This window comes from Xiphophorus hellerii, chromosome 6 (genome assembly GCF_003331165.1).
Source record: "Xiphophorus hellerii strain 12219 chromosome 6, Xiphophorus_hellerii-4.1, whole genome shotgun sequence".
Lineage (NCBI taxonomy): Eukaryota > Metazoa > Chordata > Actinopteri > Cyprinodontiformes > Poeciliidae > Xiphophorus > Xiphophorus hellerii.
In genome coordinates, this window is record NC_045677.1 from 11,859,289 (window position 1) to 11,874,063 (window position 14,775).

Here is a 14,775-nt window from a genome sequence, read left to right on the forward strand (position 1 = left end):
ATTAAAGGGGCTTAACACATGTCATACCACACTTTGGTAAACAAAAGGCTATGTTATTTATTATTTTCCTTCAACATACCACGTACATTGTGTCAACTTTCACTTGAAATCTCGGTAAAACATCAAAATCTGTGGTGAAAATGTTTTATGGGTGCGAGAACTTTTCACGGCATTGTAAAAGTCAGAATGAGACATGGTCATACACACATTTGTACTGGAGAACAACAACAGTGTCTTGTGTTGGTGCTGAGAGCAGAGCAGAACATCATGCAATAACTCTGGGAAAGGTCGGTGTATTGATCGGTGTGCATGGCTGCACTGCACCCCCCCAACACTTCTCCAGCTCTGACACTGAACCGCTTTGTTCTGTTCTTTGCAAAACCAGACATTCTCCTTGTCACGCTGAGACGCCATCGTCATCCGAACCTAAACCCTGACATATACCTTGTCTGGCCTCTTGGAAAGATTTTGTGAAGACAGATGTCTGATCCAAATAATTTCAAGTAAGGATGAATCAATCATTTTTCAGAATGTTGGACACAGGATAAAATTAAACATTGATTTGGGTGGACATAATTCTTTAATGAGCAGAGTGTGCAGAAATAGTCAGCCAAATATGTTCAACTGATCAGCAGTACTTTAATTACTTCTGACTTTTATAACATGCCTCTCACAATTCATCTCCACTGTATGGTTTGTGTTATTTGTTCAGTACGGTAGAAACCGTTTTACAATATGGTGCCACCTCTCTGCTACGGTTAGAAACTATGTTCCTATTCTAATGAACTGGCTCAACCACATAGCCACACTGAAGACCAAGCCTAAATTTGGCTTAGTGACTCATGTTCAAGTAGAAATGTGTAAAGCGTCATGGTGTTGTGGTTTGAAGCAAAAAGTGAGACTCTATGAAAGGTGATAAAGAGGTGTTCTGTGTCAAAACTAACACATAATGGTTTTCTGTGAAAGTCAGTGTGCGAATCATGCTGTCGAGTCTGCCCTTGCGTGTCTGCTGGGCTTGACAATGTGCGTCTCATTTCCATTTGTGGTTGATGTAGCATGAGGGTATGAGAGTGTGTATTGATTGTAATTTCCTGCAATGCTGCGTTCCACTCTCTTGGTTTTTAAGGAGACTAATTCCTATCTCCTACGCTGTCAGCCAACCAGCGGCCTTGGCTTCAATCCTTGACAACAGCTAATGAATAAAAGAAGAAGGAATACTCGACCTGGCATTCCTCCTGTAACAAATAGGTTGCCGGAGGGATGCTGACATTTGGTGGATTGCAGTTCCTGTGCATGCTTTAGATGCTCTTCATGTTTTAATGTAGATACCTGTTCAAATATCTTTTGACTTGAATCTTTGGATGTATCTTTATGTGTGCATTTTGGGTGAGAAATTGCCAGGAAAAGACAATGTTGACATGGACTTAACTTGGCCAAAATCAAAAAGTGCAGACCTGTGCACTGATCTGGTGCAATCCCAAGTCAAATGTAGAAGAATCCCTCCTGATCTTTGAACACAACCTCTTTTCAGAGTACGTCCAGACAGCATATACATATTTTCCCATATTTAGCATCCCTCAGTGTATGATAGATGCCAACTAGAAATTATGCTCCATTCCCAAGTGGGGTCCCAAGATATACAGTTGTTACAAAGAATTATGTGCTCTGCCAAACATTCCCTGGTCAGTGCTCTGAACTCACAACGTATGAGGAAAAGGACAACCTAAGATATAGTTGAACTTTTTTGGTTTTAATTGAGGATATACTTAGAACATTGACTTTATAGTGTGCTTCTGGTTTTACAGACGGTTTGCTTGCCCTACCAAAAGTAGTCAAGGTTGCATCAACTGGGAGTTTGTTGTCTTTGGAAAGTGGATTTAAGAGGGATGGTGTGGATATATGGGAATTAAAGAATTCTTACAGATGGAGAGCATCAAGGGGCATAGATTATAACGAGGGATGAGGTGGGTTATCTGATGAGTAGGTGCAATGAGGATGGAGAGGATGGATTAAAGTGCAGGCCACAAGGAAAAATGAGGCGGATGAGTGGGATGAAAGTGGTTGTAAAAATCAGCAAAGATGGATAAACAGGGTTCAAAAAGATTGATGAAGTTAATGGGTGAGATGACAAGATGTCCAAAATCTTACTGGTTTTAAACAATACACACCTGCACGTCATCAGCCTGAAACATGAAGCAGAACAATATAACAATATAATGAACAATATAATCTAAAGAAAAACAGGAAAAAACCTATTGGTCCAATTTACAAACTTAACTTAATGAGATGTCAAATGTAGTATTGCATATAGAGTATTGCTCAAGACGTGTCCTAAAATAAAATAGTTAAATTTAGTTTGTATCAGTTATAAGTAAGTTTGCCAAATGATTAATGTCAATAGTCTTTCTCCGGAGCCTAAATTAACACATTAACTGCATAAATGTGCAATCTTAGAAAAAAAACATTGCAAAGCGAACTTGTAATGATAAACCTCACTATACAAACCGGTTTCGTTGTGAATAGTATTTATTATGGGGGAACTTTGAGGTAATTCATGACCAACCATAGTTTCAGGTTGACTCAAGTTTTCCTTTCTGATTCACAGAAAGTAGGTTTGCGGTGGGTTTTAACAGAGCAGCTGAAGGTCTTTAAAGACCCTCCTCCATGACCCCCCATAATTTCCTTTTTGAGAATTGTTCCCATTTGTGATGGGTAAAATAATACTGTCCAACTTCAGTTTTTACAAATACCCAATGACCCATTTGGTTAAAGTGTTTTGGCTTATTTTTATCTAAACATCTGCAGTCTGTCGTTTCCGGCTTGCATTCACATTCACTTTCAATACTACATAAATATTCTCTCTACTGTGCCTGCAAATGCTTTTTAACAACTTTCTGTCCTGTCCTTGTGCTCTCCTAAAAATACATCTTCAATTTCTGAAAGGCCATGCACAAATCCGATGATTTCACTCTTTATGAAAGTGAACCATAAAACGTCACAATGCAAGTGATTGTCCACCGTCAGTGCATATTGGGAGGAGTGAATTCTGCAAGTCAGGCACTTGAAACAATCTATTTGGTTTTCTTGGACTTTTCAAACTTTTTGAAGCAATTTCGCAAGTAAACTGAATTTGATTGCGTTGGATGATAACTAGGATAGGTGTGAATGTACTTGTGCTTGGAGTGAATTAACTTCTTTCTTTTTTGTAAAGTCCCTTGAGATGACGTAAATAAATTGAATTGAGCTGAAAGGAACTGAAAACTTTTTATGTTGAAATAAAACTTCAGAATATTTCGATATAATTCTGTCAACAACTGAAATCATCAGTCTCAGAAAACTTTGCTCTTCAGTACAATATGCAGAACTGTAAAAAAAAAAGAAAGAAGATGAGCTAAAATGACTACTAGAACTAAACATAGCTGGGCCAATTTTACTTTTCTGACAAAATAAAATATGTACACATCTATTTTGTCTAGATGAGGAAGTCCACTGTGTGAGTTCAGATGAGGCCATCTCTTTGTCTAGTGAAAAGATAAAACAGGATCTTACTGATAGTAAGGTATTTTAAAAATAACAGGCTAATATTGAAGTTACGCAAATAAAGACTAGATTATTTATTAGGCAAAAGAGCAACAAAATATTTCAAAGTGTGGGTTGTGCAGTGTGGGCAGTACGGTGGTAAATGGACTGATTCACATCTTTGACGTGTGAAAGGTCAACGCGTTGTTTCCTCTCCCCACCATGTGGCTGCTGTGACAATCCTCTCTAGTAGCGGGGGAACAGTTTAGGTGGGAGGGAGAGGGGCTTGTAGTATAGTACATAAAGGGCTGAGATCAAAACTCAAAGTTTCAGAAGAGTGAAAGCACGCTGCTGCTTGAAAGCCGAACACCACGTGTCTGCTGCCTGACCAAGACTTGCCGGATTCTTCGCTCTTGTATACATTTCGGTATATGGGGAGATTGTTTATTAGAAACGGTGCTCACTGAAAGGCTTGAGATCGACTCATTTAAGGGCAAAGAGTTATCCTGAAGATGCAGTCCAGCTTGATCTTAACCTCTTTTTTCTGTTTCACAACATGGATAAACTTGGTTCAAGCAAGTAAGTACAAAAAATATCAAAACAGATATTGATTAAGTGGTCTGAATATAGTAATCGTTAAATTATCTGTCTCTCTCTTTCTTTCTTTTTTTATGTTTTTAGTCAATGGATCTCCTAATGATTGTCCATGTACTGCGGTCTCCAAAATAAGAATCCATCATTCTAATATTGAGAATTACACCAATCAGATGGCAGGCATCTGTCTCTATAGTGCAGTTGCGTAAGTAGTCTATATTCTTACTGCATCTTGATCAATTACATCTGATATCATTGCAATTTATTATTATTATATAAGGTTTTTCAGAGAATTTAGTTTTTTATCTTTGCAATTTGTTTTAATGCACTACAGCATTTCATTAGATCTCCCAATTATTAAAAAAACCTAGCAGTAACAATTGTAACAAAAATATTAGAAAATAGTCATATGTAGCCCTGCACTGAAAAAGAAAAACAATGATAAAGCAGAATAATAATAACTTAAACAACTGACAATACATTTCAGGTTTCGTACGGTGAAAGGAAAGACAATTTGCTCCAATCCCAATGATGAATGGGCAAAAAGTGTCATCCGGCAGCTGGAGAAAAGATGGAATGAAAAAATATCAAGACGAGGAACACCACCACAGTCGACAAGGATGTCGACTGTGGGGAGGTGGGGATCAACCTCAACATCCCCACCATTGTCAGGACCAACGTCAACATCAAGCCCCGCATCATTATTAGGATCCGAACCAACATCAGACCTAACATTAGCACCATCAACCAAAACATCAACCTCCTCAACAGCACCAACCTCAATACCATCATCAACAACTTTAACTTCAGTATCTACCCAGTCAACTCCAAATCCAAGATCAGCATCAACATCATTATCAAACACCGTTGCTGGTACCTCTGGTACCACCTCAGCAAACGATCGTATACCATCAACATCCGTGAAAACAAGAAAAGCATCCAGACGAAGACATCAAAGAACCAAGAAACAACCAAAACGGAGAAATATGAAGAAATGGCAGAGAAAATATACAAGGAAATCAAAGTGACTGCTGTCAGCAAAGTTTCTTTTAAGAAATATAACATGCAATACTTAAATACTGTGGCTTTCAGTGCTTTGCAACTCATGAACGTGTACAACAAACTGAGGATGAACAGTGGCTATATTTGCATATTTAATATTTCCTATGTGCATATTTTGTTAGCATTTTTTTCCTTCACAACTATCTAACATCTAAAGATTGTCTTTCAACTCCTCCAGTGTCCTGACCAGCTTGAATATCAAATCGTTAACGTAGCACAACAAAATAATTGTGATTATATAGTACAATTATATCTGTACTACATGCAGGTAAAGATGATTTTTTTTTAATGTAATTTTATATGTAAAGCAAAAATAAAATATATATTTTAATTGTTCTAATTTATAAATAGATAATTGAACAAGCACATTGTTGTTGTGAATACATGATCCTAATAATAATTAATTTAATAAGATTTCTTTATTATTTTCTTATGAACACAATCAGTTTAAATAGTAGTTTTGATTTTCCAGATTGTGTCTTGGTGTGTTTGCATGTGCAGAAACAAAACCAGGTCAGATATATACAGCTGATAAGAAAGACAGCAGTAAGGTTGTAAATAAATGCCAATGTAAGGAATGCAGATTTTGTGAAGACTAAAGAAGAAAGACGGAGCACAACCTTGAATAACTTTGGTTAGAAAAATGTCTGTAGTATACTAAATTATAACAGCAGTTTAAATAAGTGAATGCCCACGCTCATCCATATGTCATCTCTCCTGTCTTGTTCACAAAAGGACCATGACAACAACAATGTGAGCTCACTTGTTTAATCATAAAAAAGAGAAGATGACCTAATGCATCAATTAGAACCATATTTTTTGTAAGGTACATGCAAATGAACAGACTGTGACAAAGATGTTAAAAAAATTTTAATGGGCCCCGGAAAAATGTTAAAACGGCAGCTTTATGTTTCAGTGTTTACATATGAGACGACAAATGCGATGCTGCATCCTGTGTTTCAGGACACACAATTTGTCTTATCGTTTTGCAAATTTTGCGCTTTCATCTCCATGTTGACTTAGCTTCAGAAAGGGAGTTTTGTAGGTCATGGTTTTATGTAGAGTGTACTCTAGTTGACAATAAGTATACCAAAATTTGTTCAAGTCAAACAATTTAGCTAAATGACTACACAGAAGGGTCAAGGAGGATGAGTGGAAGGGGCCAAAATGATGGTTAAGCATGATGGGTGACAACAGAAAAACAAAAAAACTCCAGAGATTCTCACTTTTTATAAAGGGAAAACAAACATAAAAAACTTTTTGTTGGAATAATATTTCATAACATTTGGATATAATTTTGTAAACTGCTTACATCATAAAACACAGTCTAAGAAAACCTTCTATTTTGATGTAGTATAGTTCGCAAAAACCCTGACAAAGAACTGATCGAACAGCCCATATCTGGGTCAATTGTATTTTGACTGACAGACTTAAATTATATGAACACATGTACTTTGTTAACTGAGAAAGTCTACTGTATGAGTTCAGGTGAGCTCTCTTTGCCTGGTGAGAAGGTAGAATGTACATTTTTAGTAAAAGAATGTAAAAGAAAAAGACCTAAAAAAATGTGACATGGAGTAAATAAAGGCTAGATGGTTTTGTGCATAAGGGAAACAGAATGATTCAAAAAGTGTGTGAATTAAAAATATGAAGCAAATCAAAATTTCAGAGTGAGTGTGGTGGAAAATTATGATAATTTGTGTATATAGTGTGTGTATATATATAGAAATGTTTAGGCTCAAATTTAGTGCAGTGTGGGCAGGACGGTGGTAAATGGAATGATTCACATCAAGGTGAACTCGCTGTTTCCTCTCCCCCGCCGTGCGGCTGCTGTAACAATTCTTTCTGATCGTGGGGGAAACATTTACGTAGGAGGGAGAGGGGCTTGTCGTATAAGAAGAGCCGACATCAAAACTCAAAGTTTCAGAAGAGTGAAAGCACGCTGCTGCTTGAAAGACGAACACCACGTGTCTGTCGTTTGAACAAGACTTATTGGATCCTCTGCCCTTGTATACATTTCGGCGGGGAGATTGTTTACTGATAAACTGAGTCGAAAGACTCGACAGCTACACATTTAAGGGCAAAGATTTATCCTGAGGATGCAGTTCAGCTTGATTTTAACCTCTCTTTTATGTTTCACAACACGGATGAGCATGGTCCGAGCAAGTGAGTACAAAAGATATCTAAAAGTCATTGATTAAGTGGTTTGAATATTGATACTTACAATACGTCTCTGTGGTTTACCTTTTTAGTCGACTGTCCTTGTACCACAGTCTCCAACATGAGAGTCCATCTTTCTAAAATTAAGGAATACACCATTCAGGAGGACGGCAACTGTCCCTTTAGTGCAATTGTGTGAGTAGTCTATATTTTTTCACTGTTCTTCACTGTCAGTTACATCTGATCTCATTGCAACAGCTCTGTTCATTTGTGCAAATCACTCCTTTCTCAAATTTTTATTTCTGGTGTGTAGGAGATTTATTTTTACCTTTCTTTGGTTCTTGATGCACTACAGTACTTTTTATTTAATCTCACATTCATTGCAGTAACAAAAATTTTGCAAAACAGGCTAAAAGAGCTATTATTATCAGAGTAACCTTGCATTAATAATGAGAAACAATGATAAAACTGAATAATAATGATTTTAACTAAAAATCATTTTCAGGTTTCAGACAGTGAGCAGAAAGACCATTTGCTCCAACCCCAAAGATGACTGGGCAAACCGTGTTATTCTGCAGCTGAAGAAAAGACAGAATCAAAAAATATCAAAAGACTCCTCATCAGGATCAGAATCACCATCAGCCCCATCATCAGCACAAGGATCAGAACAAACAGAAACACCAGCATTAGCACCAGGATCAGAGCTACCATCTGCACCAGCATTAGTACCATCAACGTCACCAAGATCAGAACAAACAGCACCAGCATCAGCACCAGCATTAGTACTGGAATCAGAGCCACCATCAACACCATCAATAGCACCAGAATCAGAACCACCATCAACACCAGCAACTTCACCAGGATCAGAACCAGCAACAGCACCAAGATCAGCATTAGTACCATCAATGTCATCAATGTCACCAGCATCAAATCCAACATCAGCACCAGCATCAGCACTGGAATCAGAATCAACACCATCAGCTTCACCAGAATCAGAACCACCATCAACACCAGCAACTTCACCAGCATCAGAACCAGCAACAGTGCCATCAGCACCATCAACAGAACTAGGATCAGAACCACCATCAACACCATCAGGCCCAGCAACATTATCAGGATCAGAACCAACATCAGAACTAACATCAGCATCATCAACCAAAACATCAACCTCTTCAAAAGCACCATCATCAACAACTTTATACCCGATATCTGCAAAATCCACTCCAAATCCAACATCAGCACCAAACACCACTTCTGGTTCCAGGTCAGCACTCCACCATATTCTAGCAACGTCCTCGACAACAAGAAGAGCATCAACACAAAGACATTTAACACTAAGGAAATGACAAAACAAGGAAATGAAGAACTGGCAGAGAAGATGTACATAGAAATCTAAGTGGCCGCTGTCAGCAAAGTTACTTCAAAGACGTGTGGCATGCAATATTTAAATACAGTGGCTTTCAATGCATTGCACCTCATGAACACATAAAATAAATTCAGAATGAAGGGTTGCAATATATGTGTGTTTGATATTTCTATTTCTTTGTTTCTTGTTTGTAATTTTTATTCCTCATTTATTCAACGCAAAAAAGATTGTCTTGTAACTCCTCCTGTGGATCAAAGCTTTAATAGTACAATTAAATAATTTTAACGTTATGCTTGATTTCTCTACTGTGTGCATGTAAAGATGAATGACTATTTATAATTTGTATGTAATGCAAATAAACTATAAGTATTCTTACTTAAAATTAAAATCATAATTCAACAAATGTGTTTTTGCTGTGAATAAATTTAAAATCTTAATAGGACCTCAGTTCCTCATTATTACTTAGAATTGCTTATGAACACACAACCCATTCTCACTCCCAACTCGTCATATATTGACGCATGGGACGGTCCGTCCTCGTCACATGTTGACGCGCAGGGTACCCTTTCGCGTCAATATGTGACGCGAGGTGTTTTACACTATGCCTTACCGTAATTTTTGCCCTAAACCTAACCAAATCGTTGGGTTTTTAAGGTTCGGCAGCAGTTACGAGAACCCTTCGCGTCAAAAATCCATGTAAAACATGTGACATTCCCAAATCGTCAACATGTGACGCTGAAGGACCCTGCCCAAGTTGTCAACATGACGCATGGTCAGAAAACGTCCCAACTCGAGAAAACAAGAATGTGTTGGAACACAATGAGTTTAATTGCTGATTTTTGTGCATCAGATTCTGTGTCAGTGGCCTTGCATAAGCAGGCAGGAAACCAGCTCAGACATACAGCTGATAAGACAGACAGCAGTACCGGTGTAGTTAAATGCCAACGTCGGAAATGCAGATTGCATGAACAGTTAAGAAATAAGACGGAAAAAAACTTCAAACAGCACTGGTCATAAAAAAAAAAGATCTATTATATACTAAAACATAATGAAGCTAAAACAGTTAATCCTCACAATCATTATTTTTTTTTGGTAACTGCCTTCTTCTAGTTAGTTGTTTTATATTGTCATGTTCACAGAGACCATGACAACAATGTGAGTTCACTGGTTTGATTAGAGGAGAGAGCATGAGCTAGTGCATGGATTAGGACCATAGTTTAAGTGGTAGACAAACCAAGATCAACTGATTATGCATTTACCTCATAAAGAGGCATGTTTAAAAAGTTTAATGCAATGTGGGTTATACAGGAGAATAAGAAGGGATGAATGAAACTAAAATGTAATGTGAAAAGAAACAAAACGGATCAGTTGTATAGAAAGGGCTGATGAAAAAGAGGAAGTGATGGTGAGAGGAAATGAAAAGGAATAAATGTATGGTAGACCTGGACGGTGAGGTTGCTACACATGACAAAATTTCCTCAATGGGTCAGCCAGCCATTCAGACAAACATAAAAATTCAACAAATTTCTTGCAAATATAGAGTAATTACAAAACAGCTAAGCAAAAGTAAAGTAGTACTTTTATTACTTTACAAAAGTAAAGTATTAATGTTAAATTCTACTATTGACAATAGGGCCTGGAAAGCCCATATGTGCTAAATCAAGCCTCTGAGACAATCTGCAGTGATCCCTGTCCCTAAGCTTTTTAACTCTGATGTTACTATGATTTATCTTCAATAACTTTACAAAATGTTGCTATTTTCCACACATTGTCATCCTGTTTTCACTTTTGCATTGTAAATAATTAGTAATTGTAAGTAATTCAACATATTTCCATTTCTTTCTGGAGGTTTTTATATCTTAGCAGCTGTGCCTTTGATTAAAACAGAGATAAATTATTCTTTTTTAAAGAGATCAGGTTTTATAATGACAAATCTGAGGAATAAAAAACTTATCAGCACTCATTTACAAACAAACAAACAAACAAAAAAACTATGTAAACGCATTTTACTCTAATCCTCATGTCAGAGATGAGGTGGTTTCTGTTTCCACAAGGAGTTCCTTAAGACGTCTTTAGTCTCTTTCTGGGATTTTCTTGCATTGCACCATAAAGTACTTTCACAAGCACTTTAATTGCAGAAATTAGCACTGCAGGTAATGACGATTTAAAACTTTCTGCCTACGCAAACTTTATTAAATGGAGATAAGGACTTTGTGTAATTCCTCAGATAACTGATCCCAAATGGTTTTTCAAAAGCACCTAACGTGTAATCAACTAAGCCACCCACAACTGCCAGATAAATGCCAACTATTTGAAAATGAAAAACAGATTCTTTAAAGTGGTGCATAGTGGCTAAATTTTTCCGAGATTAAAAAAGTTAATCAGTAGCACATCAATGTGGAATAAAATGCTGATTCATAAGGTTACTTTCCTGATGAGTGTAAAAAAACAAGAAGATGACTGTCTAAAGTGATGATTACGTGTTATCAATATGGAACTGCATCCTACATAACCAATCAATTTTGAAATTAACAAATCTACCATAGCTTTGTAAATAGATCAGTTGTGATAATGGGTAGAAAACTTTTTAGAATTTCTGGGTAAAATTACTCAACACCCCAGAAACTTTCCATAGTCTTGACAGGAGGAAATGGCCAAATGTATGTATTTATTTATTGGGTTTTACATTTTTGTCTTGATTGAAGAAGATGATTGCATGGTTTGCATATGATTTATTAAAGTGGACGGGGGTCTTCTCGGTAAGTGTGGTGGAAAATGATGACTCTCTCTGTATTCAGGAGTAGGAATGTTTAGTCTTGTGTTTGTTTCACTCTCACTGGTTGTGTGGTTAATGGACTGATTGTCATCTTTGACTTTTGAGAGGTAAAAAAAAAACCTCACTATTTCCTCTCCCCGCTCTGTAACCACGGTGACAGACTTCTATGGGGACCGGATAAGGTTGAGGGAAGAGAGAGGGGCTTATAATAACACAGAAGAAGGGCTCAAAAATGAAATTAATGTGATCCTTCGATCTCAGAGTGATCGATACGCTTGATACTTGCCAACTGAAGGCGAGGTTTGACTCTGAAGATGCAATTCAGATTGATTTTAAGTGCTCTTTTTTTTTTCGTTGCATGGATGAACTTGGTCCAAGCAAGTAAGTACAAGGAAATATCAAAATGTCATTGATTGAGTGCTCTGAGTGTATTAATACTTAAATAATTTGCCTCTGTGTGTTATCTTTGTAGACAGTGAATCTGTAAATGACTGCCCATGTGTTTCGGTGTCCAGTATAAATATCCCTCGTACTAAGATTAAGGAATACACCATTCAGAAGGAACCTGTCTGTCCCTTTAATCTAGTTGTGTAAGTAATCTATGCTTTTTCACTCTCGAACATATCAGGTACATCTGATGTCATAGTAACATCTCTCTTCATTTGTCCAAATTAATCATTGTTCAGATATGTATTTATAGTGTTTGTGAAATGGTTCGTTTTTAACCTTTTACACATTTTAGTGAATACAGAATGTTTTATGTGATCTCCCGGTCATCCAAAAAATACCTAGCAATGGTCTAACAAAATTAAAAATATTAACAAAACTATAGAAAAAACAACAAAAAAACCTTGACATGTCATTAGAAAGAGAGAAGAAAACCCAATTTACACCCGTGGAAGAGGTTCGGGGTTGCAAATAATCACTGTCATCCCTTTACATTGTCGCACAGTTAAACATATTGGTTGGTGAAGAACAATGAGGCTCTTTCCAGCCCATTTCATTGCTGATTGTTTCCAGCCTGTTGTGTGATTGTGTCCTGCAATGTGAAACAAGATTTCTCTGAGTTAGAAGATTTCGATATGTATATATGATCAAATAAGGTTAAACTGAATTCCAGTGTCATTTATGCTTACAAACATTTGCAGATTTCGGACAGTGGGTGGAAGGATAATTTGTGCCGACCCCAACAGCAAGTGGGCAAAGTATATTATCCGGAAGTTGGAGGCAAAGACAACAATTCAACACTTCAGCCAATAACAAAATGTCCAAACCAGTGGGACTACACCATCGGCATCCATGAAGTTGTGGAGAACCATCACAACAGCACACAAACCTGAAAACGATAGCAAATAAAGCAAGGCTAGAAGAGTAATCAAGGAGTAAAAACATGATGTAATCAAAGTGTCTTTTATCAGTCTATTCTATTCTATTTATTTGGATATTTAATATTTTAATGCAGTGCTTTTCAGCCTGTTCAAATCATGAGCCTAACTGAATAATTGGATGATTGGTCCAGGCTCTTGCTACTCACAGATGCATATAGTAATTATTTGATAATCAGAAAACACTGAAAACAATGCCACTTCAAATAAATTAGAAAATAAACAAATAATGTTGAGCACAAAACATTTGTCTCTTCAGTATTTGATATGTTATAAAACCTCTTATTCAATTCCCACTTGGCGTCCAAGTGATTGGGTTGCAAGTCATTCCTTCAATGATGAAAGAAGCACAATAATCAAAACCATATATGGTAAATCTGCAATATATCCTAATAAAGCTTGGTAGTGCTGATAATGTATTACTGTTAGCTATTAATCTGGTGTGCAAATAAATAATTTATTGAACAAATGTGTGTTTATTCTGTCAGTACAAGACATCACTGCAAAGTGAAATCCATCTGGATATAATAACGGAAAAAAGGTAACAACACAGAGCCTTTCGGGATTAGAACAGTTTGTTATATTAAAAACACAACATCGTTTTAAAAACCAACACAATTAAAAAGTAGTCAACAAACCACTGTACAACCAAATTTTAATCCAAACAAGTCATCCTATTAGATAGACAGTGATGTTCATACGTAGTGAGCTATGAGGCCAAAGCTTAGGAAAATACAGAGGATTTCCCAAGATTTAACACACAGCAGAAACTAAACCTTAGATGACATGAACAGGACTCATACATGCCTAATTGGATCTTGGTGTTCCAACATCGGCCGACAGACCCCCATTAATCTTGCGACTCGTGTTGTGAAAATCAGGACGTGAATGGATCACGTCCTGCTCAGCTCACTGTGTCGCTCATGTACTATGAAATGGTTCCTACTTTAAGACAAGAATGACAGTGATTATCATGCTGCCTAGAAAAATAATAAAATCCTGAAAATTCAATATTATGAGATCCCGTGCCTCTAGTTCCACCAGGGATCCAACGGTAGCTTGTTATTTTAGATTTGGTCAAACGTTAGTCTTAGAAAGTAAAATTTATTCTGTCCTGCAAGCCTTTTGCTATGCAAACGGCAATAGACAATTCATCATCATGACTTGGCTCAAGACACAACATTTAAGTCAGAGCAGACTTTTCAGGGTCACCAGCTACTATCAGCAGCTGGGATCAGTCAGAAAACAACAGGTATTGTCAGCTTGCGTGATGTACTCAGGAAACTTGCTTAACCCACAAACCCAAGATCTTTCTTGAGAAATTCAGTATTGCACAAAAACTCTGCATACAACACATCAACAAACATTCATGTCACGAATAGGACAGCCATCTATATATTTTATGGACACACAAACTATGGCTGTTTTATGTCTAATTTGGCATATAGTGGCCTTCTGCACTTAGAGTAAGAACTCAAATGCATTGTCATGTATGTTTTTTTATCTTTTCTGGGTGCAGGTTGCTGATTTAATGTACTACATATAGATGTAAGTAGGGCAAAGCTGTTGTTTTTTGGCAGCGCTTTATCTTGCTAACTGGTAGGATGCTTATTACCATCCTACCAGTTGCATCGCAACGTCTGTTTTCCTGTTTACTGTGACGCAAACAAAATACCACAAAATCAAACCTTGTGGTTGCTGATTAAAGTATAAGAGCATGCATTAAGACAGATAGTTGGCTCAAATTCTACCATTAAAAATATGTGTAGCTTGGCTGTTTTAAGATTGTATCATCAATACACTCTATATTTTGAATTATTATATTTTGTCTTTCAGGGGAGTTTATTTTTGAGATGGTGGACTTATGCTACCACACCAATTACCACATCCTGCGTGCTGAGTTGAGCAAATGT

At 37.0% G+C, this 14,775-nt stretch overlaps 1 protein-coding gene and 2 long non-coding RNA genes across 4 annotated transcripts; all 3 read left to right on the plus strand.

Moving 5' to 3' along the window:
• Positions 1 to 2,015: 2,015 nt before the first annotated feature.
• Positions 2,016 to 5,166, plus strand: LOC116720909 (uncharacterized). The gene is made up of 3 exons (XR_004339486.1): positions 2,016 to 4,098; positions 4,201 to 4,318; positions 4,601 to 5,166. It is a non-coding gene; the product is annotated as an uncharacterized LOC116720909 (long non-coding RNA).
• Positions 5,167 to 5,598: 432 nt separating this feature from the next.
• LOC116720908 (putative protein TPRXL) lies at positions 5,599 to 9,104 on the plus strand. Of its 2 annotated transcripts, XM_032564351.1 has the most exons (4): positions 5,599 to 7,341; positions 7,428 to 7,530; positions 7,841 to 8,091; positions 8,149 to 9,104. In XM_032564351.1, the coding sequence occupies exons 1-4, from the start codon at positions 7,275 to 7,277 to the stop codon at positions 8,679 to 8,681; spliced, it is 954 nt and encodes a 317-aa protein (XP_032420242.1). In that variant the 5' UTR covers positions 5,599 to 7,274; the 3' UTR covers positions 8,682 to 9,104. The 2 variants fall into 2 exon arrangements, with proteins under 2 accessions (XP_032420242.1, XP_032420241.1); XM_032564350.1 differs by having other exon boundaries at positions 5,608 to 7,341; positions 7,841 to 9,104.
• Positions 9,105 to 11,426: 2,322 nt separating this feature from the next.
• Positions 11,427 to 13,331, plus strand: LOC116720914 (uncharacterized). The gene is made up of 3 exons (XR_004339487.1): positions 11,427 to 11,858; positions 11,950 to 12,067; positions 12,626 to 13,331. It is a non-coding gene; the product is annotated as an uncharacterized LOC116720914 (long non-coding RNA).
• Positions 13,332 to 14,775: the final 1,444 nt, after the last annotated feature.

Bases quoted from the DNA above. Each gene is read 5' to 3' on its own strand.
- LOC116720908 (XM_032564350.1), top strand. From the start codon at position 7,275: ATGCAGTTCAGCTTGATTTTAACCTCTCTTTTATGTTTCACAACACGG. The intron at 7,342-7,427 runs GTGAGTACAAAA...TTACCTTTTTAG, and splicing joins GATGAGCATGGTCCGAGCAA to TCGACTGTCCTTGTACCACA. The intron at 7,531-7,840 runs GTGAGTAGTCTA...AATCATTTTCAG, and splicing joins TGTCCCTTTAGTGCAATTGT to GTTTCAGACAGTGAGCAGAA.